Genomic DNA, 27,246 nt, shown 5'->3' with positions numbered 1-27,246 from the left:
ATTCATTGTGCTTAGTATAATGGTGGACAAAACTCAGTGATAGCACAACATGGCACATGGAAACTATAAGCAATTCAGAGTTGTTGGAGCATAAATTATAAGGCACAAAGTGGTAAAAGGTGAGGCTGAAGGGGTGGGCAGAAACCAGATTCCAGAAGGCTGAACATGGCTGGTTAGGAAGCTTGGGATTTGTCTTTTGGGACTATATATGCATATAGAGGTTGAATGAGGGGAGTCAAGGATGATGTTTAATATAGAATGTATGAGATAAGGTGTTCAGTTTGGTACAAGTTAAATTTGAGATGTGTTTTAGTCTGCTGGGCTGCTGAAAGCAATATACCAGAAATGGGTTTGCTTTTACAATGGGGATTTATTAGCTTACCAGTTTATAGTTCTGAGGCTGAGAAAAATGTCCAAATCAAGGTGTCATCAGGCGATGCTTTCTCCCTGAAGACTGGCTGCCTGTGATCCCGGACTTCTGTCACATGGCAAAGTACATGGCGACATCTGCTGGTCTTTCCCTACTTTTTCATTTCATTACTTTCAACTTCTGGTTTCTGTGACTTTTTCTCTCTCCGTGTTCATCCCATTTATAAAGGACTCCAGTAAAAGTAGTAAGACCCACCCTGGATCACACCCTGGTCAAATAATTTAATCAAAAGGAAGGAAGGTTTACACCCACAGGAATGGATTAGCTTTAAGAACAGGATTTTCTAGGGTCCATCCAGCATCAAACTGTCACAAGGTGCCTCTGGAATACCCAGTTGGATATAAGAATCTAATACTTGAGGGGATAAAAGTGGAAGCCATCAGAAAATAGGTGGTAGCTCAAGCCAAGAGAGAGGATGAGTTCACCTATTAAGAAATGTTGAGTGGGCATTTTAAAAAGTAGATGGAAGAAGAGCACTCCTGTGGAAGAGATAGTGAAGGAATCATCAGAGAGGTGGGAGGAGAACTGGTAGTGAAGTGCCACAGAAACAAAGGGAACAGAGCACTTCCAGGAGAAGGGAATGATTAATGGCATTAAAAACTGCAGAGAAAGACTAGATGGTGTCCATTGGATTGGCAAAGGGGAGTTCATTGATGACCTTGGGAGAGAATAGTTTCTAAAGTTTGGTGGGAGTTAATTGGTGCAGCTTTAGAAGTTAGAGGGCTCTCTTTTAAGTCATTGTGGTCAGATGGTAGGATTTCCTAAGCAGAGACATTCTGAGTGATCACAAAGTTGAGGGTTTTCACTGTGTGGGTGAGTAAAGTAAAGAGAGGTTAAAGTTCATTAGAATTAGTAATCCTAGAATTATGAGTCTGGTCACCCACATGAGACCTCGAAATTATCCTAGAAAACAGCAAGGCCTGGGTAGGGCAAACTATGAGTCAGGTGCTGAAATCTTCAGCAAACAAGAAAGATTGCCCTGGAGGCTGGTAGGTTACAGAAATCAACATGAATAGAAGGTGATATAGCCAGATAACAGGAGACTTAACCGAGGCAGAGTTTGTCCGAATATGGGAGCACAGTGGTCTAGAAGTAGGAATAGGGAGAAAGGAGTCTGATGACCCAATTCCTAACCCCAAGATGTGGGTTACATAGCAGAAAGAACCGCAGTCAGTGGGGGAACCAGGTCTCTTGAGTTTTAGTTAAGGCCCAAGCTGAAGGAAGTAGTGAGGTGTTGACAGGCTATTGTTAAGTGTTAATCCTAATCATGAAACAGAAGTTCTAGAGCAGGGGTTCTTAATCTTTTTTTGTTCCATGGACTCCTTTGCCAATCAGGTGAAAACCATGGACCTCATCTCAGAATGTAGTGGCAGATAGTTTTATGACATTCAACATCAGAGGTCAGAGAAAATAAAGATAATAAGTTGATTTCTTTTTTTCATTTCAAGCTCATGGACCCTCTGAAGTCTGTAAACCCCTGATTAAGAACCTCTGTTCTAGAGTATGCAGTGGAGAGGTTAGGGAAGGAGGAGAGTAAAGTGGAACAAGGTCAGGGAGAGTAGTATGGGGAAAGGAGTGCAAGAGAGTACAATTTTGGATATTTGACAAGGATGGGAAATGTGATGGAATTAATTGGTCTCAAGATTTCAATAGATCTTTGACATTGTTTAGGTATTTACAGGCCCCTCAAAATCACCTGACGATCACTGACCTGCTCCAGTTAGGGATGTGTGGCCCCTGTGACCATATTCTTCTTCCAACATCGTGGCATGAGGTTGGTGGGCTTTTCCATGAAGCAACAGCATATTGTTCAAGGTTTAAAAGCATTGGAGTGAAAGAGTAGTGACTGAGTTTTAATCCTAGCTTTGCCTCTAACATGCTTTGTGGTCTTGGGCAAATTGCTTAACCTTCATTTTAAAGTAAGGGGGGTGGGCTGGATAGTCTGTCAGGCTCTGTGGTGGTTTAGAGCTGTATGGACCCCAGAAAAACATGTACCTACAATTACAATCCATTCCTGTGGGAATGAATCCATTGTAAGTAGGACTTTCTGATGAGGTTACTTTGGTTAAGGTATGGCCCACCTCAATCAGGATGAGTTTTAATCCTATTTCTGGAGTCCTTCATAAGAGAATGAAATCCAGACAGAGAAAGAGATAGCCATAGGGAGAAGCCAGAAGCTGAAATTCAGTGGAACCCAGAAGTGAACAGAGAGACCAAGAGAGGCCTGCATGTGCACTGCCATGTGACAGAGAAGCCAAAGACCAAGGATCCCTGGCAGCCAGCCCCAGAACTCCAGTTTTGGGAGAAAAAGGCATTAACTTGATTTGGACTTTTTTCCAACTTCAAAACCCTATTTTCGCATTGTTGATCCATTGTGTGATATTTGCTTAAACAGCCAGGAAACTAAAAGAGGTCCCTTTCATCTCTGAAATGTTACATTGACTGTGCATGTTCCCTGGTTTTCTTTCATTAGATGTGGTGCTTATGGGCCACGTGGCAGTTAGTAACCTCTCACTGCAATCTCTACCAAGCTGAGCCTTCTTGCTGGCACAGCCATATACATGTACATCCAGCAATGCCTGCTCATATTTCCACTCACCTGTGATAGTCAGGGAAGATCATGTCCCAGACTGTGAACACATAGGAGTTTCTCAAGTGTTTTGCTGACCTGACTTCAAAGGATAGCCCTTTGGTCAGCTAGCGGTCCCTGACTGTCACTCTGGTCATTATTTTTTTGTCCTATTCTCTTCTTTAGTATAATGGTGAGCTTTATTATTAAAAGAGCTTTAAAGTGTTTGCATAAATAAAGGCAAGTATTTGTAGTGAGGAAAAATTTGGCTGTCCCATTTTTTTGTGTCCTGATCAGGGAAATACTGCATGTGTAGTGGAAAGAGAGTTAAGTTGGAAGCTAGGAGACCTGGGTTTAGTGCACCTGTGACCTCATTCACAGGTGGATGCTAGTTTGATAAAGAGAAATAGTATTTAGAAAAGCATTTGCTCATATTTAATGTTATGTTTGCCTGCATTTGGATTGGGTGAGTCTCGACGAACATGATTGTAAGTGATTTTGTGTTCAAGGATATTCACTTGAACCTATTCATAGGGATAGGGAGGGAAGAAGATAAACCTGTTCTGTTCTTAGCATATATTTTCCATCTTGTTTTTATGTTTCCCTGGTAACCATAACTTTGATAAAGAGTTCTTGCCAACCCTAATGAGACAACAGACTAAAGAATGAAAGAAGAGAGAACATAAATAGCACCGGGGACCAACATGGATTTCCATTAGGTGTTTTCAGAGTTGCTAAACTCAATAATTGGGTTTCTTGTGAGACTTTTAATTGCTATAAGAAAAATAGGGTGAAATAAATTAACCTCATAAAGCAGCCAAGCTCTAGAACTGGAAAAGAAGGCTCTATTTGTGAGTTGAATAACTTTTTAAAAAAAATTCTAAGGGGACAAAAGATACTGTATGTAGCCCACCAGTTCTTAGAGTATCTACCTGGCCATCGTGAAAACTTCCCACTGGAATGTAAGTGAAGAAAAACACTGGTTTTCATAAGACACTAGCTAGAAATTTGGCAACAGAAATAAAAGCATAAACATTATTAGCATAAAATAAACATCTGTTATAGATTGAATTGTGTACCCCCAAAACAATGGTGAAGTCCTACTCCCTGGTCCTATGAATGTGAGGCAGAGTGAGTGATACTGCCCCAAACCAAAGAATGCCATGGATTGCTGGCCACCCACCAGAAGCCAGGGGAGAGCATGAAACAGAGTCTCCTCTTTAAGAGGGGAGCATGGCTCTGGCAATATATTGATTTTGGACTTCTAGCCTCCAGAACCATGAAACAATACATTTCTATTGTTTAAGTAAAGTAGTCGGTAGTACTCTGTTACAGCAGCCCTGGAACACTAACATTTATTCCTCTATCACTGGATCAACTCGTAGAACTCCATTTTGAAAACTGTAGCCCACACTGATCTAGTGTTCAACAAGATGAGAGAGAATCCAACTGTATTAGGCCTAAATTCTTGTGCAGAAGAGGGCACTAGCAATAAGATTTCCCAGGTACAAAGGGAAAAGAGATACGCTGAACTCCCTCTTAGTGGTGTGTGGCGTCTGTTATTTATTTTACATGCTTAATATCAATTTAAAAATGCATGTTAGTGAGATCATGAAAGGGGTCAAAGGCATATGAACGCAGAAGTGCTTATTTTTATTCCATTGCTCAGTATGCTTCTTTTTAAAAAATACTCTTTTAAAAAGTCCAAAATTGGTGAGGAATATAGAATAGATTCAGATATCTGTGAAAAATCAATAGCAGATAAGTCAGGTGATGGCAGTTTCAAGTGTATATGTGTGTGAGCAACTTCTTTGAGTTAAGCAAGATGATAATTAGACTACTTAAAATTTTTATCATACGTCATAGTTGTCAGAAATTTTCACATATATTATCTTATTTCAGTTTTTCAGCAGATCAATTAGGCAAAGAGGGTTGGCATGTTAATCTCATTATGTATAGGATGATATTGTGAATCAGGATTTGACCAAGTCATAGAACTAATCAGCAGTGGGTGGTAGATGAGAATCTGTGGTTGTTGACTCTCAATCCAGGGGTCTTTCTGATATTTTATACTATGGGCAAATACATAGCATTGAAAAGCTCTGTATATATAAATGAGTCAACTTTGCTTGGGTCTGAGAACATATGCATTTCTCCAGGAATGGCTTTAAAACACCAGGTGTTAAGAGTGATGTGAAAATTGGATGGGTTGGGGGAAAACACACCAATAGTTTGTAACAAATACGTCATAGTTTATAACAAATATTTCACAACAATGAAAGGAGTTGGTGGTAGGGAGCCTTGTATGATCATATGCCTGTTTGTTTGTAAATTCACAGATTTTACTATCATTTAGTGTTTATGTATGTATGATATACTTCAATAAAATTTTATTTTAAAAAAGAGTGATTGTGAAATTATTTGTCCATCTAGCATGGATTGTTCAAAGACAAATATTTTCTCTGCAAACAAATCTTACCAAACAAATTATGACTACATTTGTAGTTAAATGAATAATAGACACTAAAATTTGTGTTGCCATAATAATGGTATTAGTCAGCCAAAGGGGTGCTGATGCAAAATACCAGAAATTGGTTGGTTTTATAAAGAGTATTTATTTGGGTTAGGAGCTTACAGATACCAGGCCATAAAGCATAAGTTACTTCCCTCACCAAAGTCTACTTTCACGTGTTGGAGCAAGATGGCTGCTGACGCCTACAAGGGTTCAGCTTTCCTGGATTCCTCTGGGCTCAGCTTCTCTGTTTTCTCCAGCTTCAGCATCAAACTCCAACATCAAAACTCCAACATTAAACCCCGCCCCCCCAACTCTGTCCTTTGCCATGCCTTTTATCTACTAGCACAAGAGGTTTACATGATTACTTAATCAAGCAAACCTCTAAATCCAATATAATCTAATATGCCCAGAGGAAAAGATCAGTTTACAAACATGATCCAATATCTCTTTTTGGAATTCATCAATAATATCAAACTGCTACAATAATCTTAAGTTGTTTCAGAAATCGCTGTTTTTACTTTTGTTGGGCTCAAAAGGTGACATATTGGCTCTTAAATTTAGGAATTTAAAAATTACTAACTTATAAGTTGGAAAGGGGTGCTTGGGCAGTGGATGGCGTGATGGTGCAGGGATGTGAGGGTGTGTCAACAGTGTTGGAATGTGAGGGGGAATAGGGTGGAGAGTTTGGTTTGGACTATCCATGGAATTGGGGGGAGGGCTGGAGGAAGGAACAGGTGAACTCTGGGGATTTGCACATCTGTGGTTAAAACTACAATGGTAGGAATGTTCTTTTGGCAAATATGGCAGGGGAGGGTTACTGGCACAGGGTGTCAAGGGTAGGAGGATATGTGGGATAGGACACACCTGGGTCATGCTTCCATGGAATATAAAAATGTCCATCTTGTCATAGTATGTTATCTCAGTGGATGGAGACCCACACAATAAACAACAAAATATTGAACTCCCATCCTGGGGAGTCCTGCTGTGTTCTCAATTAGAGGGACAAGAATCTCTCAAGAGGGAAGTGGACTTGGCCCAGTGGTTAGGGTGTCCGTCTACCACATGGGAGGTCCGCAGTTCAAACCCCTGGCCTCCTTGACCCATGTGGAGCTGGCCCATGCGCAGTGCTGATGCGCGCAAGGAGTGCCGTACCATGCAGTGGTGTCCCCGCGTAGGGGAGCCCCATGCGCAAGGACTGCACCCCAAAAGGAGAGCCACCCAGCGCGAAAGAAAGTGCAGCCTGCCCAAGAATGGCACCGCACACAGGAGAGCTGATGCAGCAAGATGATGCAACAAAAAGAAACACAGATTCCTGGTGCTGCTGATAAGGATAGAAGTGGTCACAGAAGAACACACAGCTAATGAACACAGAGAGCAGACAACTGGGGGAGGGGAGGGGAGATAAATAAATAAATAAATCTTAAAAAAAAAGAATCTCTTAAGAACATAGGCAGTGCCTAATAAAAGAAAACAGACCAATATACCAAACCCTCAATATTAAAGCATATGACTATGAACCTTATTCTTAAAAAAAAATTTTTTTTAATTTTTAAAGAAGCTTTAGATTATATAGCTATTACATCAAAAACATATAGGGGGCAGCAGAAGTGGCTTAACAGGTAGAGCATCCACTTACCATATAGGAGGTCCAAGGATTTGATACCCAGGGCCTCCTGGCTTGTGTGGTGACCTGGCCCAAGTGCAGTGCTGCTGTGTGCAAGGAGTGCCAGCCCACACAGGGATGCCCCCTTGTAAGGGTGCCCCCTGTGGAAGGAGTGGCCTCTGCGCAAGGAGAGCTGCCCTGTGGTGAAACCACAACCTACCCAGGAATAGTGCCACACACATGGAGAGCTGACGCAGCAAGATGACGCAACTAAAAGAGACACAGATCCCTAGTGCCGCCTGATGAGAATACGGGTGGACACAAAAGAACACACAGCGAATGGACACAGAAAGCAGACAACGGGGGTGGGGGTGGGGGGAAGAAATAAATGAATAAATCTTTAAAAAAGAAAACAACAACATAGGGGATTCCCATATGCCCCACTGCCTCCCCCTCCCACATGTTCTCACATTAACAAAATCTTTCACTAGTATGGTATATTTGTTACAATTGATGAACACTTATTGAAGTATTGCCACTAACCATGGACTATAGTTTACATTATATTTTACACTCTTCCCTGTATAATTGTATAGGCTATGATAAAATACATAATGACCTGTATCCATCATTGCAATGTCCTGCAAGACAATTCCAATGTCCTGAAAATGCCCCCATGTTACACCTTTTCTTCCCTCTCCTCAAAACCTCAGGTGGCCACTGCCTTTATATCAATGACAAAAGTTCTTCCATTGCTAGAATAATAATGTTGGTAATAGAATAATAGTAAATCTACTTTAGTCCATTGTTAATTTCCCAGTCTTGAGGATTTTGGGATGGTGATGTTCACTATTTCTAATTGAGAGGGGGTTTAGATTCCATGGGGCAGATGGATGGAACTGTCTTGTTCGCAGTTATAGATACTCTCTGTTTTTTGGCATTGGTGTTGTCCATCATCATCATTTTGTTAGTTGTCCTGGGTAAGTCCAATGAACTAGAGAGTAGGTGACTTAGTGGTTACCATAAGTCCCAAGGGCAGGGGGAGGGAAGAATAGAATAGATGGAACTTAGGGAATTTTTAGGGCATTGGAATTGTTCTGCATGGATCTTGCAATGATGGATACAGGCCATTATAAATTTTATCAAAACCTATAGAAGTGTACAGTACAAAATGTAATCCATTATATAAACCATTGACTATGGTTAATAGTAATGCGTCAATATTTGTTCAAGTGTAACAAATGTGCCATACTCATGTAAGATGTTATCAATAGGAGTAAATGTGAGATGGGGACAGGGTAGGATATAGAGGAATTCCCTATATTTTCTATGTGACTTTTCCATAACCTAAAGCTTCTTAGAAAAAAAAAAAAAGACACTGGGGGAACATACAGAAAAAATTGTCATTGTACATAAAAGATAACATATCTTATGGTGATGAAAGATAATGAAAAATTAAAATTTTTGTTTGGGTATTTTGTTTTTTAATTATAATTTTTAAAAATTATTTTTATTCATTTTTTTGGCTTTGTTTTTTGGGAGGTTTTGGATTGTAGGGGAGGGCAATGGTATAGGGAGTCAGTGATGGGGGTTGTGTGGAATGGGTGCACCTGTGGCATGACTTTATGGAATATGAATATGTTCAAGTGGACATGGGGTATTGACTCAGTGGGTGGAAATCCACACAGTAACTGAAAGAATATTGAATTACCATCCTGGAAAGTTCTGCTACATCCTTTAATAGAGTTGCAAGAAGCCCAGGGGTACATGGGCAGTGCCTAGTGAAGAAGGACAGACCAATATGTAAGGTCTTTGACATTGATGGTTATACTTATGAACCTTGTTCATGTGAAAATGAAACTTAGCTTAGTATTACGTATTGCCTAAGCATTACTTCCTGAAGACCTCCTTGTTGCTCAAATGTGGACTTTCTCTAAGCCAAACTTAGCATAGAAATGTACTACTTTCCCCCCAGTGTGGGACATAACTCTTGGGGATGAGCCTCCTTGGCATCAAGGGATTATTACCAAGCTCCAACTAGCAATGCATGTGAAAAAAGACATTGGCCAAAAGGGGGAAATATGAAATGCAAATGAGTTTTATGGGTAAGGGATTTCAGAATGAGTCAGGAGGTCATTCCAGTAATTACACTTAATGCACATCTCAGCAGGATCTCATTGACTGCCACAGTGAACAGTACCTCAAATAGCGGGCTCCTGAGGGCTCTAGGAACATCTAGAAATCACAAGGAGGGCAGACCACCTCAGGAATTCAGCACCCTGTCAATGGTCCTTATTTCAGAATTTATGCTCCCCAGTGTAAATGTGTGTTAGACTCATTTATAGTTTCTCTACACATGACTCTTCTGCCCCTTTTATTTGAACCTATGATCAGCACTATACTTGTTAAATATATGTGCCAGAGACTTAAATCTTTTGGTCTGTTCATATGCCAGTGGAGCCCTGTATTTGAGCAGATTTGCAATACCTACTCTGTAGTTCATTGGATGTGCCCAGGACAATTAACAAAATGATGATAATGCACAATGCCAATCCCAAAAAATGGAGAATATCTGTAACTGTGAACAAGACACTTCCATCCATCTGCCCCATGGGATCTAAGCCCCCTCTCAATTAGAAACAGAGTGAACATCACCATCCCCAAATCCTCAAGATTGAGGAATGAAAAAATATAAAGGTGGAATGCAACTATGGACTAAAGTAGTCTTATTCTAGTAATGGAAGAACTTATAACACTGATATAAAGGCAGTGGTCACCAGAGGTCCTGAGGGAAGGGAGAGGGAAGAATAGGAATAGCATGGGTTATTTTTGAGACATTGGAATTGTTTTGAATGACATTGCAATGTTGGATACAGGCCAATATACATTTTGTCAAAACCTGTATAAATGTGCGGTGGAAAGTGTAAACTATAATGTAAATATTGACTGTGGTTAGTAGAAATGCTTCAATATGTGTTCATAAATTGTAATAAACATACCATATAAATGAAAGATGTTGATAATGGGGAAAAGTGGAAGGAGTACGGGGTGGAGTATATGGGAATCCCCTCTATTTTTTATGTATCATTTGTGTAATTTAAAGCTTATTTAAAAATAAAATAAAAAAATAATTATTTTTTATAGGTATGAATAAAACCAGCCTCTCAAACAAAAGTGAGTCAACTCTGTCTGCCACCAACAGATGGAGGTATTGGTTGGATCCTGAAGTCTGTTTTCTGTTAGTCTATGGTGGACTAGTGTTTGCTGGGCTTGTACTCAATTTTGAGGGGTTTGATGAGCATAATTAATCTTATTGATTTCTATTTGGCCAAAATTAGTTCAATGTTGAAAATGATGGTAGGAAGAAGTATTGCATTACCCCAATTCTTATTGGCTCTTAAGAAAGTAAAGATGATACAAGGTGCTAAGACAATGATGAATTCTGCAAGTACGAATCATTTGACAACAGAAGGACAAATTAAAAATCTTGTAACACATGCACACTAATTAGGCAGTTAATAATACAGGGGAAGATGGAAAGAAAAGGAAATGAAAACACTTTGGAGTTGCTCAAGAAGGGATCATTCCATACCAAAAAGGGATGCCAATTAGCCTAATATTCATTTAAGAGAAGGTGAGGAGTTTGAGAACTTAAAGGCTTGGTCTTGTGAAAAGACTGCTGATTAAATGATTGAATGAAGCCATGGATAGTTTCACAGACTTTAGAACTGTTATCAGCAGCAAATCATCCATACTAGGATGATTTAAAAAATAAACTCCTAAAGGGTTGCCAACTCTTGGAGTATCATTGAGGAGGGGATGGTGTTGTTACTTAATAACTACATGTATTTTGGAAAAACATGTCCAATTCAAAGGAAGATCAACCAAAAGAAAAGGAGATGACTAGTGATGAAGCTTTGAAGAATACCATATGTTTGGTGGAAATGCATCTAAAAATGCTTATTTAAGTCACTTGGTAAATAGCCTCTTGGCACTTAATGTTATATAGTAAATTTTTATTTCTTAATGTTGTTGCTTTTAGGAAAAGCATGATTAGGTGGTTTCACAGATAGCATTTTATCCTGTAATTTTAGTATCTGCCCTGAAAAATCATTAATCAGAATCACTAACGGAGCAAATTTTGTCAGTTTGAATTTCACCATCTAGCTTTGTGCTTTTCTGTTTGGTAATAAAGATGTAGTTAATGAATAGATTGGCCAAAAGGAGGGTTAAGAAGAGAATAAGATGAAAAGTAAATGAGCTGAATGGCAGTCGTGGAGGACAGTCTGGCTGCTGGCTGTGATGGTGCTGATAGAGGTGTCTGTATTTCCCACTTGGCCTGCCTGCGAGGAAGCTACTTTACCTTCCACTGAATATCCGTTAATGAAAAGAACTTTAGTCTGTGGATGGATGGCTTCTCGTTTAAAATGAGATGCTAATGAATGGCCCATGGTCCTCATGAGATTCACAGATTCAATAGCTCGGCATTTGCTGCAACCAGTGTTGGGTTTTCAGTCCTATTCTGTCATCTTCTTGGTCCATGACACCCTCCCCTTCAGACACTAGGGCCAGAAATCTTTCAGAGATATTTGAATTCTCTATCTCCTCCATTCTTCAATCTAATCTGGCACCAAGTCCAATTGCTTCTACCCTAAAATGTTTCCCATATCATGTGCTACTGCTCTAGTCCAGAATTTGTCATTTAGAAGTTGAGTAAGAAAAGTTGGGCTCAGGAATCAGACCTGACTTGGAAACCTGATTGCCACTCACTAACTTAATGGGTTTGGGCAAGTTAAATTTAACTTCTCTAAGTTTTATTTTTCTCAGTCAGAAAATAAGGTTAGTAAGAGTTCTTATCCCATTTTTATTTTTTTAGATTAATTTATTTCTCCCCCCCCCTTGTTGTTTGTGCTCACTGTCTGCTCTCTGTGTCTGTTTGTTGTGTGCTCTCTATGTCTGCTCATCATATTTTTTTAAGGAGGCACCGGAAACTGAATCTGGGACCTCCCGTGTGGGAGGGAGGTGTCCAATCACTTGAGCCACTTCTGCTCCCTGCTTGTTGTGTCTCTTGTTGTATCTCCTCATTGTGTCATCTTGCTGCATCATCTTGTTGTGTCAGTTCACCACACCAGTCCGCCTTATCAGTTTGTTGTCTTGCTCATCTTCTTTAGGAGGCACCAGGAACTGAACCTGGAACCTCCCATGTGGTAGGCAGGTGCCCAACTGTTTGAGCCACATCTGCTTCAAACCATGTTGTTGTTTTGAAGGCTAGATGAAATAATACAAGGATAGTGCTTAGTATCAAATAAGAATTAGCTATCAGAGCTTGCATTATTATAGAAGACTCCTAACTGGTTTTCATTTCTCTAATCTTTTGCTTTGACTGCTGTCAGAGTTACATATATTTTTGAGCACATGATTCAACACACACCAGTAGCAGCAGCAGCAGCAGCAGCAGCAGCAGCAACACCATAAAAGACCTTTCACAGCATCTCATTACCTATCGGATAAAGTTTGTCTGTTGAGACTTCTTACAGTTAGATCCAAGCCTACCTTTCCAGCTTCATTTCCTATCATGTCCAGGTTGTCAGCTGATGCTGCCCCCTTCTCCTGCCCTCCCATCCCTGCCCACGTCACACGCCTTTAGCTTTCTCTTTACCTTTGGACCACATTGCTCCTTCAGTTTGGAAGGAACATCTCATCTGACTTCATCTACTCATTCATCAAGGTCCACCAAGTCAGACTTCATACCTTCTTCCTTTCTCTCATAATAGTCTATGCATCTCTTTTATGCAACTTATTTCTTTCTGCCTTAAAATAAGAGTTTACTGAGTTGATTTCATGCCTCTGCCACCATCACATTCTAAACTTGGTGATGTAAGGAATTTGTTTGAGGAATTTTGTATCTTCTGTAGAATCTAACTCAGTGGGTTGCATATTTCCAAGTGCTCAGGAAATAAATGCTGAATTGAATAAAATAATTATAGCTTCATTAGCCCTTACCCATTTAACAGCAGTCTCGTTTGCAGTGCTACTCCAGGATTATTTCTAAGTATCTTTCCATTTTACGTTTTGGGTCCCTCAGCAGGGATCAGTACACAGCACAGCATTAACATTAGATGAATGTAGGTACTTTGAATTCAAAGCACAGTAGATTAGATTCCCAGGCAGGTTGAGTTTTTTTGGTTGCTAGGAAATCATAAATAAGAAGGTGGCCCTTCACCAAGCATTGGCCATCTGACTGGGGGAAAAATTTGTGTAGGTACTCTTGAGATGAAAGGAGAGTATTTCAAGTCCATCCAGGGAAAGTTGGAAAGGGGTTTTGAAGCATTTATCCATAGACCAGTGAGGAACCACAGTAGATTGTTAGGGCAGGGGGTATCAGGTCAAGGGGACAATTGAGGGAAATAACTTTAGCACTTGGTGGGCACTGGCTGTTGGGTACTGCTACTGTTAAAGCCGATGAAACTTGCATTAGGGAAGGGATGTGTTATGTTATTTCTCTCTACCGAAATACTTTGTATATATTCCTGTATCTCTCTACTTTCTACCTTACCCTGGGTGCTAAGAGTTAGAATATTAACAAAGAATGGTTTATTAGTCTCTAGTTTTTCTTTGTAGAATCTCCCTACTCTTACTTTCATGCCAGATGGGAACCTCAAAAGAAACATCTCAAAAAATTGTTTTTCAACTGCTCTATTAGACCTCTAATTGAGAATTCTTCATCTTCTGTGAGCCCCTGGTCTGTTGAGAATCTGATACAATTTATGGACCCATTCCTTAGTTAATTGCACATGTGTATGTATGCTTAATATTTTTCATATCATTTCAGATAGTTCATTTGACCTCCAAATTCCATTTTTGCCTATAGACAAACTTATAACCCTGTTCAAAGTGCACGTTTGCCAACTGCAGTAGTTTTCTATTACAGAGTAGTGAATTACCACAACCTCAGTGGTTAAAAAAATATAAATTTATTGGAGTTTACATGTGTATTACTCAGCCAAAGGGGTTGTATTAGTCAGCCAAAGGGGTGCTGATGCAAAATACCAGAAATTGGTTTGTTTTTATAAGAGTATTTATTTGGGGTAGGAGCTTACAGATACCAGGCCATAAAGCATAAGTTACTTCCCTCATCAAAGTCGATTTTCACATGTTGGAGCAAGATGACTGCTAATGTCTGCAACGGTTCAGGCTTCTGGGGTTCCTCCCTTCCGGAGTCTTGCTTCTCTCTAGGTTCAAGGTTCCTTTCTTCCCAGGGCTTGCTTCATCCTGGCCTCAGGGTTCCTCTCTTCCTGGGGCTGGCTTCTCTTTCTTCTGTGAGCTTACTTCCTGGGGCTCCAGCTTAAGGCTTTAGCATCAAACTCCAACATCAAAAACACTCAACTCTCCTTTGCCATGCCTTTTATCTACGAGTCCCCACCACTTGCCCTAATGATGTGGCCCAATCAAAGCCCTAATCATAACTTGATCATGCCCAGGTATAGACCAGATTACAAACATAATCCAGTATCTATTTTTGGAATTCATAATGATATCAAACTGCTACACTCCACCCTCTGTATTCCCAAAAGACACTACAATATTAAAAAAAACCTTAAATCAGTAACAATGCAAGCACTAAATCAATCATAATCAATTTAAAGAAATACAGTTTGTCTTGGGAAAGAAACTTACTAAACAATTTATCTGTTTCCAATACACAAATGGACAGACAACGAATAAACCTTTTCATTACAAATAAGGAGATATTGGGAGGGAAACATAAGTCATGGGTCCTCTATGGTTCAGTAAACCTGCAGCGCATCCTCCATTCGATTTCAGTCTGAGAGTCATCCTTAAGAGGATGGTTTCTTCTCCTTGGTGTCTTATGGGAACCCACCCTTTCCACAGGCTTGCCCAACTACCATTTTCTTGGTTCCATCATCATCAAGCATAGGGTGTCAACCAAGCCACAACTCTCCCTCCAAGAGTGTTGGGGTGATTGCCATACCTTACCCAGTCTTTGGTTTAGAGTCTTAAATCCCCTAGTACAGTAATGTGAAGACAACATTCCCCCTAATCTTTGGCATACAGGCTCAACCCTCTCAATGAGTTAACTACTTGGCCTTCTCTAACCTTTGGCATACAGGCTCAAGCCTCTCAGAGCAATGAGTTGACTACCTGGCCTTCCCTAGCCTTTGGGGGACAGGTCCACCCATCTTAGACCTGTGGGGTGCTGACCTTAACTGCACTAATCCTCTGGAAAAGTGCTCCACCCTCCCTATACCCTCATACAGCAAAACTCTCCCAGAACATCAGGCAGGAACCTCCACTCTCTTCAACTGCTGGGGCAAACTCATGCTCTCTGTACGCATGGGTGGGGTTCCTCTGTTGGCCCAAGGTGATGTTTTAATTCCAGATCTCAGCTTCCATGGTTTTCTTCTTGAAGTTGTTTCCCCTTTAGTCACTCCTTTCCATGTCCCTTTTAGTCCAAGCTGACAGTGATTTTGTTCATACAGTTGTCTCAAAAACCTTGTGGGTTTTGCATGCAAGAAGCAGGGGTCCAAGCCATCAGACAGTAAGACTTTCCACGATAACTGCATCTTCAATTTTGATTTACAAGTTCCAAGTTTAATTAAGTCCTCCAGTGGGGTGCTTTCTTCTGGGAGATTGATTTCCAAAATCAGTTTCTGTTTTTTTTTGTACCCAACACTTCAGTTCTCAGCATCTCTCTCTCTTCTAGTATTTTGCTATAAGCTGCAAGCAGAAGTCAAGCCACATTCTCCAAGTTTACTTTGGAAAGTTCTTCAGCTAAATGTCTAGGCTCACCATTTTCAATTTCTGCCTTCCATAAAACACCAGGAGTTAATCTTGCTAAGTTTTCTGCAATTTTAAAACATGGATTGCCTTTCCTCCAGTTTCCAATAATAGTTTCATCACTTACTTCTAAGGCATCATAAAAAGTCTCTTTAGCCTCCGTATTGCTATCAACAGTCTCTTCAAAGCACTGTAAGTCTTTTCTTCCAAGCACCTCACAATTCCTCCAAAAAATACCCCTTACCCATTTATAAAACCATTCCAGCATTTTGGTAATGGCAAAAGCACTTGCCCACTCTTCGGTACCAAATTCTGTATTAGTCAGCCAAAGGGGTGCTGATGCAAAATACCAGAAATTGGTTGGATTTTATAAAGGGTATTTATTTGGGGTAGGAGCATACAGATACCAGGTCATAAAGCATAAGTTACTTCCCTCACCAAGGTCTATTTTCATGTGTTGGAGCAAGATGGCAGCCGACAGCTTCGAGGGTTCAGGCTTCCTGGGTTCTTTCCTTCCAGGACTTTGCTTCTCTCTGGTTTCTTCCCAGAACTTGCTTCATCCTGGCCTCAGGGTTCCTCTCTTCCTGGGGCTGGCTTCGCTTTCCTCTGTGAGCTTACTTCCTGGGGCTCCAGCTTAAGGCTTTAGCATCAAACTCCAACATCAAAAACCCTCAACTCTGCCCTTTGCCATGCCTTTTATCTTTGAGTCTCCACCCACCAAGGGGTGGGGATTTAACACCCTAATGATGTGGCTCAATAAAAGCCCTAATCATAATAACTTTATCACTCCCAGGTGCAGACCAGATTACAAACATAATCCAATATCTATTTTCTTTTTAAAGATTTATTTTATTTATTTCTCTCCCCTTCCCCCCTGTTGTCTGCTCTCTGTGTCCATTTGCTGTGTGTTCTTCTGAGTCTGCTTGCATTATCTGGAGGCACTGGGAAATTGCATCTCTTTTTTTGTTGTTGTTGCGTCATCTTGCTGCGTCAGCTCTCTGTGTGTGCGGCGCCACTCCTGGGAGGGCTGCGCTTTTTTCACGCAGGGAAGCTCTCCTTGTGGGGCATCCCTATGTGGGATCACCCCTGTGTGGCATGGCACTCCTTGTGCATGGCAGCATTATGTGTGGCCCAGCTTACTACATGGGTCAGGAGGCCTCAGGATTGAACCCTGGGCCCTCCCATATGGCAGGCGGATGCTCTATCAATTGAGCCACATCCGCTTCCCTATGAAAGGTATTCATTTGGGGTAGGAGCTTACGGTTACAAGGCCCTAGAGAGTCAACTCAGGGTACCATAAGAGTTACTTCTCACCCAAAGTCTGCAGGCATGTGCTGAGGCAAGATGGCAGGCAATGTATGTGAGGGTTCAGCCTTCCTCTTTCATCCTAAGGCTCTGTGGTCCCAGTTTCTTCCTATCTCAGCTGTAGGCTGGCATATTTTCATCTGTCTTCCTCTGGGGCTTGTTTCTCTCTGGGCTCAGCTGTTCTGGTCTCTTCATAAGGTCAGCTGTAAACTATCAGGCAAATGACTCATCACCCTTTCCGGGGTCACAGGATCCTCTTCCATGTCTAAGGAGCTCTCTCTCTTTTCTCGAGTATCTGCTTCCATGTCTCCTTGATTGAGTATCTCTTTATATAGCCCACAAAGGGGGTAGGAACTCAACCCTGCATACCCTAATGATATGGTGGAATCAAGCCCTAATCTTGATTTAATCAAGTAAATATAATGCCCTTGAATTTAAATCAATCGAAGTGTATCATGCCCAGAGGAACAGACCAATTTACAAACATGATCAATATCTTTTTTTGGAATTTGTAAATAATATCAAATTGCCACACCACAGGTCAGGAGTCAGGATCCTCTGCTCAGTTTTACTGGGCTGAATCAAGATGACATCTGGGGCTGTGACTTCATCTGAGTTTTGGAGTCCTCTTTCAAGCTCATTCAGATTGTTGGAGAAGTTCATTTCCTTGTAGTTGTGGGACTGGGGTCCCCCTTTCTTTCTGGCTAGCAGCTAGGATTCATCCTCAGCTCCTAGATGGCTCTCTTTGGTCCTAGTGACATGACCCTTATGTAACATGGCATCTTCTTCAAAGGCAGGAGGAGAATCTCAAGCCAATCTGCTATGAAGGACTCATATATTAGGCAATGCTGTCAAGGGCATGACTATCCCATTATATTCACAGGTCTCACCAGCACTCAAGGGAAGGGGATTACATAGGGTGTGTACACTAGGGGTGGGCAAGCTTGGGGGCCATTTTAGAGTTCTGCCCACCATACCAATTCTCAATTTTTTTAGTTTTGGTGGTATGACATAGTGATAGGTTGAGAAAAGTTATGAAATGTCACAAATAATATATCAACAAATTATCAAAATTTGCTATTTTGTTTTAATAAGAGTGTGTTGTGGGTTGAATTGTGTCTCCCCAAAAGATTTGTTCAAGTCCTCATCCCCGGTCCTGTGAATGTGACCTTCTTTGCAAACAGGTCTTTGAAGATGCGATTAGTTAAGATGAGGCCATCTTTGGTAAGAAGAGGGAAATTGGGACACACAGAGGGAGAACGCCATACAATGATTGAAGTGCTGCCGCTGTTAGCAGAGCAATGAGAAGGATTGTTGGCAGGCTACCAGAAGCTAGGAAGAGGCGAGGGAGATTCTCCTCTACAGGTTTCAGAGGGAGCCTGACCCTGCTGACACCTTGATTTTGGACTTTTAGCCTCCAAGACTTTGAGAGAATACATTTCTTTTGTTTTCAGCCTTCCAGTTTGTGGGTCTTTGTTACAGCAGCCTTGGGAAACAAAGAACTAATTTGTGGTTATCCATGAAATGATGTTACTCTTTTTCCCTAGCTCTGTTGAATGGAAAGGAAATTGATAGAATTCTTTTAGCCCATCTCATAGGCTAAATAATGGCCCCCAGTGTTTCACATCCTTATTCCTGGAACTGATGAATGCCACCTCATATGGCAAAAGGAATTTTTGCAGTTAAGATTAAATGAAAGTTTTTGAGATGGGAAGATTATCCTGGATTATCTGGGTGGACCCTAAATGTAATCGTAAGTGACCTTATATGAGGAGGCAGAGGGAGATTTGACAGCAGGAGGCGGAATTGTGACAATGGAAGCAAGAATCTGGAATGATGCAAAGAAGGGGTTATAGGCCAAGAAATGCAGACAGTTTCCAGTAGCTAGAAAAGGCATGGAAACAGAGTCTCCCCTAGAGCTGTTAAAGAACCAGCCCTATTGATACCTTGACTTTAGCTCAGAGAAACTGAATTTGTATTTCTGGACTCCAGATAGTAAGAGAATAAATCCTTGTTGTTTTATACCAATATGTCTGCTAATTTGTTATAATAGTCATGGAAAAGTTATATACCCGTAATAGCTGTAAATAACTCTGGGTACAGTGATGGGACTTCATCACCCCACCTATTTGCTACCACATCTAAGGAGAGAGTGTGTGTGTGTGTGTGTGTGTGTGTGTGTGTATTTATTTATTTATTTATTTATTTATTTATTTATTTATTTTAATGCACTGAGACTATTTGGAAGTTTGAAACTCCAAAAAGAAGAAGAGAAGCTAGATGGGGAATATCTGCAAGAATCAAATGTGCTTGGGGTAAAGGATTAATATTATGCTATTGCAGGGAGGTAGTAGGCCTTTCCACAAGAGTTGCTCATGATAATCAAAAAGAGTACTAAAAGAAGGAAGGGGATAGAAGGGGGAAAAAAGGATGGATGAAATGAAGGTGAGGGGAGGACAGAGAAGAAAGAAGAGATCAAGAAGAACAATTTGGCTCTGCTGACTTGATCCATAAACAGCTTGTGTCACGTGGCTTCTCCTTGGGAGGATTGATGGCTCAAGGCTGGAGCTCGAGGAGCCAAGGGAACTGCCAGAGGTTGATGTCGTGACAGGTTTTTCTTCCCCATAGCCTGGCAGGAATGTCACATGAACTGCTGCCGCCATCATGGCTTCAACAGCTGAGTTGTGTGGGCTTCTAGATCTAAGAATATCCATTACCCTTTAAACATTTTTAGGGAGAAAAAGGTACAGAGTATTTTTTATTTCTCCAAATATGAGTATTTTTCAAAATACGGATGATACGGTCCTCGTAAAAGTAAAATTATGGGCTCTAAAACTGCAAAATGAAAAGCTCCCAAAAGGGTTCCTGCCTGTTTTTAATGGTAAAAATAAATAGATGTGTGGGGTAAGGTCTGTGCTACCACTTGAACAGAATGAAGAGGAGAGCATATGTGCAATGTTTTTGGAATCTTAGATGTCTCAGAAAATGTTCTATAAGGCAAAGGTACCAACTGGGGATCACTTCATTCAGGTGCAGGGCTAAACCCATTACCTTGATCAAGACAAGTCACTTAGTGAAGGTCAAGTATCTTAAGAGGCAGAGACCCTGGCCCAGCTCTCCTTGCCCCTTCTTGTGGGCATAAACATTGTCCAGGCAAAACCTTGCTATGTGGAGGACTGTCAAGCTGACCAGAAACTGAATTTTGCTGTAGCCCCACATTTAATTGGAACCACTGGGTTAATGGGCTTATGCAAGCACAATTAGGGACACGTCTTAAATAAAGCCTCTGTCTTGGGTTCTAGAAAAACCCAATAAAGAATCGCAGCAGGCTTTTAGAAAAGTAATTTTAAAAACTGTGTGCATAAAGTGTTATTCTGACTTTCAGTGACCTCCTTCAGTGCCCTAGATAAGATGTAGCTGTGTGCCAGCTCCAGTGAAGAAGTATCCAAGTTGTAAATTCCTATTTCCTAGCTCATTTGTATGCTATACTAGAATCCTATGACTCCACCTTCCTCATTGCTTTCAATTTTAAAAAGCTCCCCTGTACCCACTGTTGACATTGGGTGCCTGTTTGTTTTCAGGCTGGTTTGTGAGAAAAACCTGCTACATCCTATGTTCTGTGGCCTCACTGATCACGTTGCCCCTAAAGAGCAAATTGTGTCAAAAACGTGCTAAAGACTCTGAGAGGCTGAAGAAATCAATTGGTGGGCAGCTGCTCATTATCCCAAGTGTAATTTCTGCTGGATTCAGCTTTCTCCTCAGGCCACTGTAAACCTCATCCATTGATTTCTGGTGCCCTTCTCTCTTCTTGGTCTCCAGTGGATGGTGGAATGTCTCCACAGCTCCAGCTGGCTTCTTCAGTGAGATATAATTTGTCAACTCAGTAGGGTGGCATCATGACCTAAGTTTTGGTTGGGTCAATCTGAGAAAATAGCTAGAATCCAGTTAATCTTATGACTGGAAGAAACTTAAACGTCATACAAAATCTTGCCTTCCCTTCCTGCTCCCCAGGCACCCAGACTGTCTCTTATTCCAAAATCCTTGAGTAAAGTTGCCACAGTTCTCATCACTCATTATAGATGGTATTTGATGGCAGAGGCATAGATCCTCCAGGGTCCTCAGCCTTTTTCACTGTGAATCTTTTTCTTCCTGTCAATTCAACCTCATAAATACTCTAGAACAGAAGTTCTTAACCGGTTTTGTTCCATGGACCCCTTTGCCAGTCAAGTGAAAACCACAGACCCATTACTAAATCCACACTATACTGTGTATTATTTAATAAATGTATCACATCTGTACCAACATGTCTCCACAAGAATAATGTTTTTTTGAATTTCAGTTCAAGCTCATGAACCCCTTGTAAAGAACCCCTGCTTGAGAATCTCTTCTCTTGCCCCTGCCTTAGTCATCCCCAATGAAGGGCTGCTATGTTTCTGAGTCTCCCTCTCACTCCCCTCCAACCACTCTAAAATTCACACCTAGGAAGTGGATATGGCTCAAATGATTGAGCTCCCGCCCACCACATGGGAGGTCCTGGGTTCGGTTTCTGGTGCCTCCTAGAGAAGATGAGCAAGACAGCAAGCTTACATGACTGGCTGAAGCAGCAAGCTGATGAAACAAGATGACACAACAAGGAGATACAATGAAGAAACACCAAGAGAGAGACAACAAAGTAGGGAGCGGAGGTGGCTCAAGCAATTGAGTGCCATTTTCCCACATGGGAGGTCCTGGGTTCGACTTCCAGTGCCCCCAAAAGAGAAGACAAGCAGACACAGAGAGCACACGGTGAATGGACACAGCAGACAGTGAGCACAAACAATGCGGGGAGGGGGTGAAGGGGAGATAAAATAAAATAAAATAAATCTTTAAAAAACAACACCCACCCCACCCCCACCAAAACCCACAGCTGATTATTGCACTCAGCTGCTTATCACCCTTCAGTGGGCTCCTTTAGCCTCCAGGGTTGTGTTCGAACTCCTTGGCCTGCCCTGGGGACCAGCTCTTGGTTGACTGGCCATGCTTTCCAGGACTCCTGCCCCATGCTGTCGCCTCTCCCTATCTTTCTTTAACTCATTCTGTCCTCAAAATTGAGCACTCAAACCCCCACTTGAGCCTGATGCCCTTTTTCTGTGGTCCCCTTGCACCTTTTAGCACTACAGCAAACTGGTAGGTAGGTCTACCTGTCTAGATATCTAGCCTGCATGTTTATGGGACTGATTGGGGTCAGCTGGCATGAGCACCTGTAAATCAGTTCTGTCTTTTCTCTCTTCACCTCAGAATTTCACCAGCCGCTGTTTTGCTTTTTTGTTTGTTTTTGTTTTGGTATTTTGTGGATGTTCTGTCTTCAGGATGGATCATAAAAGTGGGATTGCTAGGACATATGTAAATTTTTTATAGATATTCTTCCATAGAGGTTAAGACATTTTGTATTTCCCACCAACAATGTAGAAATGTATCTGTTTCTCCACAGCCTTGCCCAAACAATGTGTTGTCAATATGATAGATGAGAGATGGCATCCAAATGTAGTTTTTTTTTTAAGATTTATTTATTTATTTCTCTCCCTTCCTCCCCCACCCCGGTTGTCTGTTCTTGTGTGTATTTGCTGCATCTTCTTTGTCCGCTTCTGTTGTCGTCAGTAGCATGGGAATCTGTGTTTCTTTTTGTCCCGTCATCTTGTTGTGTCATCTCTCCGTGTGGGCGGCACCATTCTTAGGCAGGCTGCACTTTTTTTCGCACCGGGCGGCTCTCCTTACTGGGTGTACTCCTTGTGCGTGGGGCTCCCCTATGCGGGGGACACCCCTGCGTGGCACAGCACTCCTTGCGCACATCAGCACTGCGCATGGGCCAGCTCCACACGGGTCAAGGAGGCCTGGGGTTTGAACCGCGGACCTCCCATGTGGTAGATGGACACCCTAACCACTGGGCCAAGTCCGCTTCCCCAAATGTAGTTATAATTTGCTTTTCTCTTTCTATGAGATTGAGCATTTCCCCCCATATTTAAAAGGGCCATTTGCCTTTCTTTTTCTTTGAACTCTTCTCCTCCTCCTCCCCCTCCTCCTCCTTCTTCTGTATATTTTTCTATTTTTTTTTTTTAACAAATCCATTTTCTTGGTACATATTTAATAAAGCATATAATTCATCCAAAGTGTACAATCAATGGTATTTGGTATAATCACATAGTTGTGCATTCATCACTTCAATCATTATTAGAGCATTTTTATTATTTCAAAAATAATAAACAAAAAACAAAAAAGTAGACAAGAAAATTCTTTACCTTTCAATCTCTCTGTTTCCCCTGATGTACATAGCTTCTATTTCTGGTTAGTCTTGCCCAGTTATTTATTTATTCAGCAGTTTTATTGAGATATTCTTATCAGATTTTAGGATCTCTTTATTCATTGGGGAGTTCAGTCCTTTTTGAAACAAATTGCAGATATTTTCTGTCACTAATCTTTTAACTTTACTTAAGATTTTTCTTTTGCCATAAATATACATTTTTAAATTTTTATATTCAAACTTATCAATTTTATCTTTAATTGCTTCTGGATTTTGAATTATAGAAAAGTTTTCCTGTGCCTAGATTATAAAATAACTCTCCATTTTTTCTTCGAGTACTTGTATACTTTCGTTTTTTAACATTTAAATCTCTGATCGATTTAGAATTTATTCTAGTGTATGGTGTGAAGTATGGAACTATTATCTTTTCCAAATGTTATCCAGTGTCCCAACTCCATTATTGAAAACTCCTTCTGTTGCTCAGTGAATTGAGATGCCATCTTTATCATATTTTAAATTCCCAAATGTACTTGGTCTGTTTTTTGATTTTCTATTCTGTTCCATTGTTATTCTATTCATGCTCCGTCCCCCTGCTTTAATCAAAGAAGCTTTACAGGATGTTTTCATAACCATAGGACTATTCTCACTTTACTCTTCTTTTTCAGGTTTCCTAATTATTAAGGATTGTTCATTTTTTTCATATGAACTTCAAAATCAACTTGTCTATTTCCAGAATCAAATAAATTTACTGGTTCTATTATTGGATTCACATTAAATTTAAATTTTAACTTGGGAGAAATGATGGTGTTATGATGTTGAATAGCCCTAGATAAGAGCCAGCAATGTCTTTTCATTTGCTCAAGTTTTTGTTCAAATCTTTACAGGAACTTAAAATATTTCAACAAACAATGGCAGCATTTTCAACTTTATTCATATCCTTCTAAGAGCAGATGTTGCTACAAGAAATCTTATTCATCCCGAAGGCCGCAGGCCTACCCTCACTGCCTGTGCTGTCGGGAACATACCGGAGACTTTCCGTGTCGCCGCCAGCACAAGACCTCGCACAACATGGCTTGGGTCCGTACTGCGCCACAGCGTCTAGAGAGATGTGGGTCCTCGAAACCTCGTTAGTGCCGGAGCTCGGGCCGCAGGCAGCCCCGTGGCGCGGAGGAACAGAACCTCTGGATGGACTCTTCCTGGGAAGCTTTGCTAATTTGCTGCAGCTGGACAATGTTCCTCATTAATATCTGTGTGTCAGCATAATCGTCACATCATTTCACTGTGGTGGCAGGGACTCAGCTCTGGAATTCTATCTAGAAAAAGCACCTGGATCCCAGTCTTTCAATGGCTTCGAGACATCCCGAAGTACCTGCTCTTGAGCCTAGTGGGCCTCTGGGCAAGATGTCCCTGCCCATCGGGATGTACCGCCGGGCATTCAGCTATGATGATGCCCTCGAGGACCCTACGCCCATGACTCCTCCTCCATCAGACATGGGCAGCATCCCCTGGAAGCCCGTGATTCCAGAGCGCAAGTATCAGCACCTCGCCAAGGTAGAGGAAGGAGAGGCCAGTGCATCTTCCCCTGCTGTGACCCCATCACCGGCCACTGACAGTGTGGACAAGGTCCCAGTGGTGAAAGCTAAAGCTACCCATGTCATCATGAGTTCTCTGATCACAAAACAGACCCAGGAGAGCATTCAGGGTTTTGAGCAACAGGCAGGGCTGAGAGATGCTGGCTACACACCCCACAAGGGCCTTACCACCGAGGACACCAAGTACCTTCGCATGGCAGAAGCTCTCCACAAACTAAAACTTCAGAGCGGAGAGATAATTAAAGAAAAAAAGCAGCCTGCATCGGCCCAGTCTACTCCAAGCAGCACTCCCCACTCTTCCCCTAAGCAGAAAGCCAGAGGCTGGTTCACTTCTGGTTCTTCTACAGCTTTACCTGGCCCAAATTCTAGCATCATGGATTCCAGAAGTGGGGATAAGGACAGAAACTCATCAGAAAAATGGAGCCTTTTTGGCCAAAGATCCCTCCAGAAATCTGATTCGGGCAGCTTTGCCACCCAGGTCTACAGAGGAGCACAGAAGCCCTCTCCAGTGGAACTGATCCGCGTCCAGGCCACCCGCATGGCAGAGGACCCAGCAGTCTTCAAGCCACCCAAGATGGATGTGCCAGCGATGGAAGGGAAGAAGCTGTCGGCACGGACCCATAATCTCAAACACCGTGACTTGAATGTGCTCACACCCACTGGGTTCTAGAATGCTTTCTATTCCAGGGACTCTGATAAAGGGCATCTTGCGCCCCACTCCCATATTACTTTGGCTCTGACATAGGAAAGGTGTATTTTTTAAAAACCTGCTAAACTGACGCTAGAGCTGGAGACACAGTTGGTTTTTGAGAAATATTAGTGCATAGCTTGTCTTTTTTGTGTGGAGGAAGCCATTTTGTACTACTTTAGTTCAAAGTTAGACTCACTGATCTAAGCAGTAGTGTATCAGGGCTCCCGTCACCTATTTTTATATCATGTACTCTAGACAAGAACTTTAATTATTGCTTACTAGGTAAATAATGTTTGTGATGTTGCAAAACCCAGGTTTCTACTTGATTCCTTTACCACTGGCAGCGTGAGCATTGACAGATCGTGGAGTAGTGGTGTTTACTGGCTACGTAAACAGCCCTGGGCCTCCTGACACTGCTGCTAACTGTGGTCTGGCATCGCTGGTGAGAGGGAACCTCAGATCTGTTTGAGCTATTGGTACAGATACAAGTCAGTCTTGGTAGGGACCTCTCTTCCTACTGTTGAAACTGGACTCAGCCTTTTTGGGAGACCTAAGCGATCACTGCCTCCTGTAGCCAGTGCTTCACACACAGTACCTCTTGGGTGGGTGCTGTTGGAGGGATGTTTCCTTTTGATGTGTGACAGAGCAAACACTAGGTCTTGCATATCCTTTCTTGCACTTTAAAGTGAGATTAATTTTAATTTAATTCCAATTTGGTTGAAAACTTCCTGAGGCTTGCGATAGATAATGGATGTTTAAACTTTTTTAAAGTCAAGAAGATGGTAACCACAGTTAGATTGTAGTCTTGAGGTTTGTGTGAAACTGTTGTTACCCTATTTTGATTTCTTTGTTTAGCCCAAGACCTGAAACCATTTTTCCTGGGTGGTGGAGGAAATTAAGATTTCTGTATGAAAGCATTTTCCCCCCAAAATGAATCTCTTACCTTTATACCCATATATACCTTACTGAAGAGAGGAAAGAGGGAACTGCCTTTTTATTTCTTCTCACTGTTACATGTTCAGTCATTGTCTTGAGCCCTGTCTCAAAATACCTGCTGTTTTATGTTTTGGATATTATATGATCTACATAAGGAGCACTGACCTTTCCATAGAGGGATCCTGGAGTCTAGGATGATCAGAACAATTAATTTATTTGTGTCTTCTGTTATGCTTGTTTCTCTTGTCTTGACAATAAAAATTCTTACTACTTTCTCAAAAAAAAAAAAAAAAAGAAATCTTATTCAAATCTTATAAGAAATCTTATGGCAAAACTTGTCAGCTCTCCAGTTTGGTGATCAGAAAATGATTGTGTCTTCATTTGTACTGAATAAACATAAATAAACACGAATACTTTCACCAAAATAGTTAACCCATCTGGTCCTCCAGTATGGGTTATTTATAGAATTGTTGCAAATATACGACCTGCAACTAATTGTAGTGATGTATTGTCTTTTGGAAAGGATTCT

General features: G+C 41.3%; 2 protein-coding genes across 2 annotated transcripts in view; both read left to right on the top strand.

Annotated features, from left to right (window-relative positions):
- The window catches only part of GPR176 (G protein-coupled receptor 176), a 129,427-nt gene that overhangs the window by 28,738 nt on the left and 73,443 nt on the right, over window positions 1-27,246 (top strand). The gene's annotated exons all lie outside the window — the stretch shown is intronic.
- Window positions 24,460-26,990, top strand: LOC101425106 (putative monooxygenase p33MONOX). The gene has a single exon (XM_023585449.3). The coding sequence runs from the start codon at window positions 24,843-24,845 to the stop codon at window positions 25,758-25,760; it is 918 nt and encodes a 305-aa protein (XP_023441217.1). The 5' UTR covers window positions 24,460-24,842; the 3' UTR covers window positions 25,761-26,990.

Source organism: Dasypus novemcinctus, chromosome 3, assembly GCF_030445035.2.
Source record: "Dasypus novemcinctus isolate mDasNov1 chromosome 3, mDasNov1.1.hap2, whole genome shotgun sequence".
NCBI lineage: Eukaryota > Metazoa > Chordata > Mammalia > Cingulata > Dasypodidae > Dasypus > Dasypus novemcinctus.
The sequence above is the reverse complement of the archived record's forward strand: the minus strand, read 5'-3'. Positions and strand labels throughout refer to the sequence as shown.

Excerpts from the sequence above, each read along its gene's own strand:
- LOC101425106 (XM_023585449.3), top strand. The coding sequence starts at position 24,843 with ATGGCTTCGAGACATCCCGAAGTACCTGCTCTTGAGCCTAGTGGGCCT.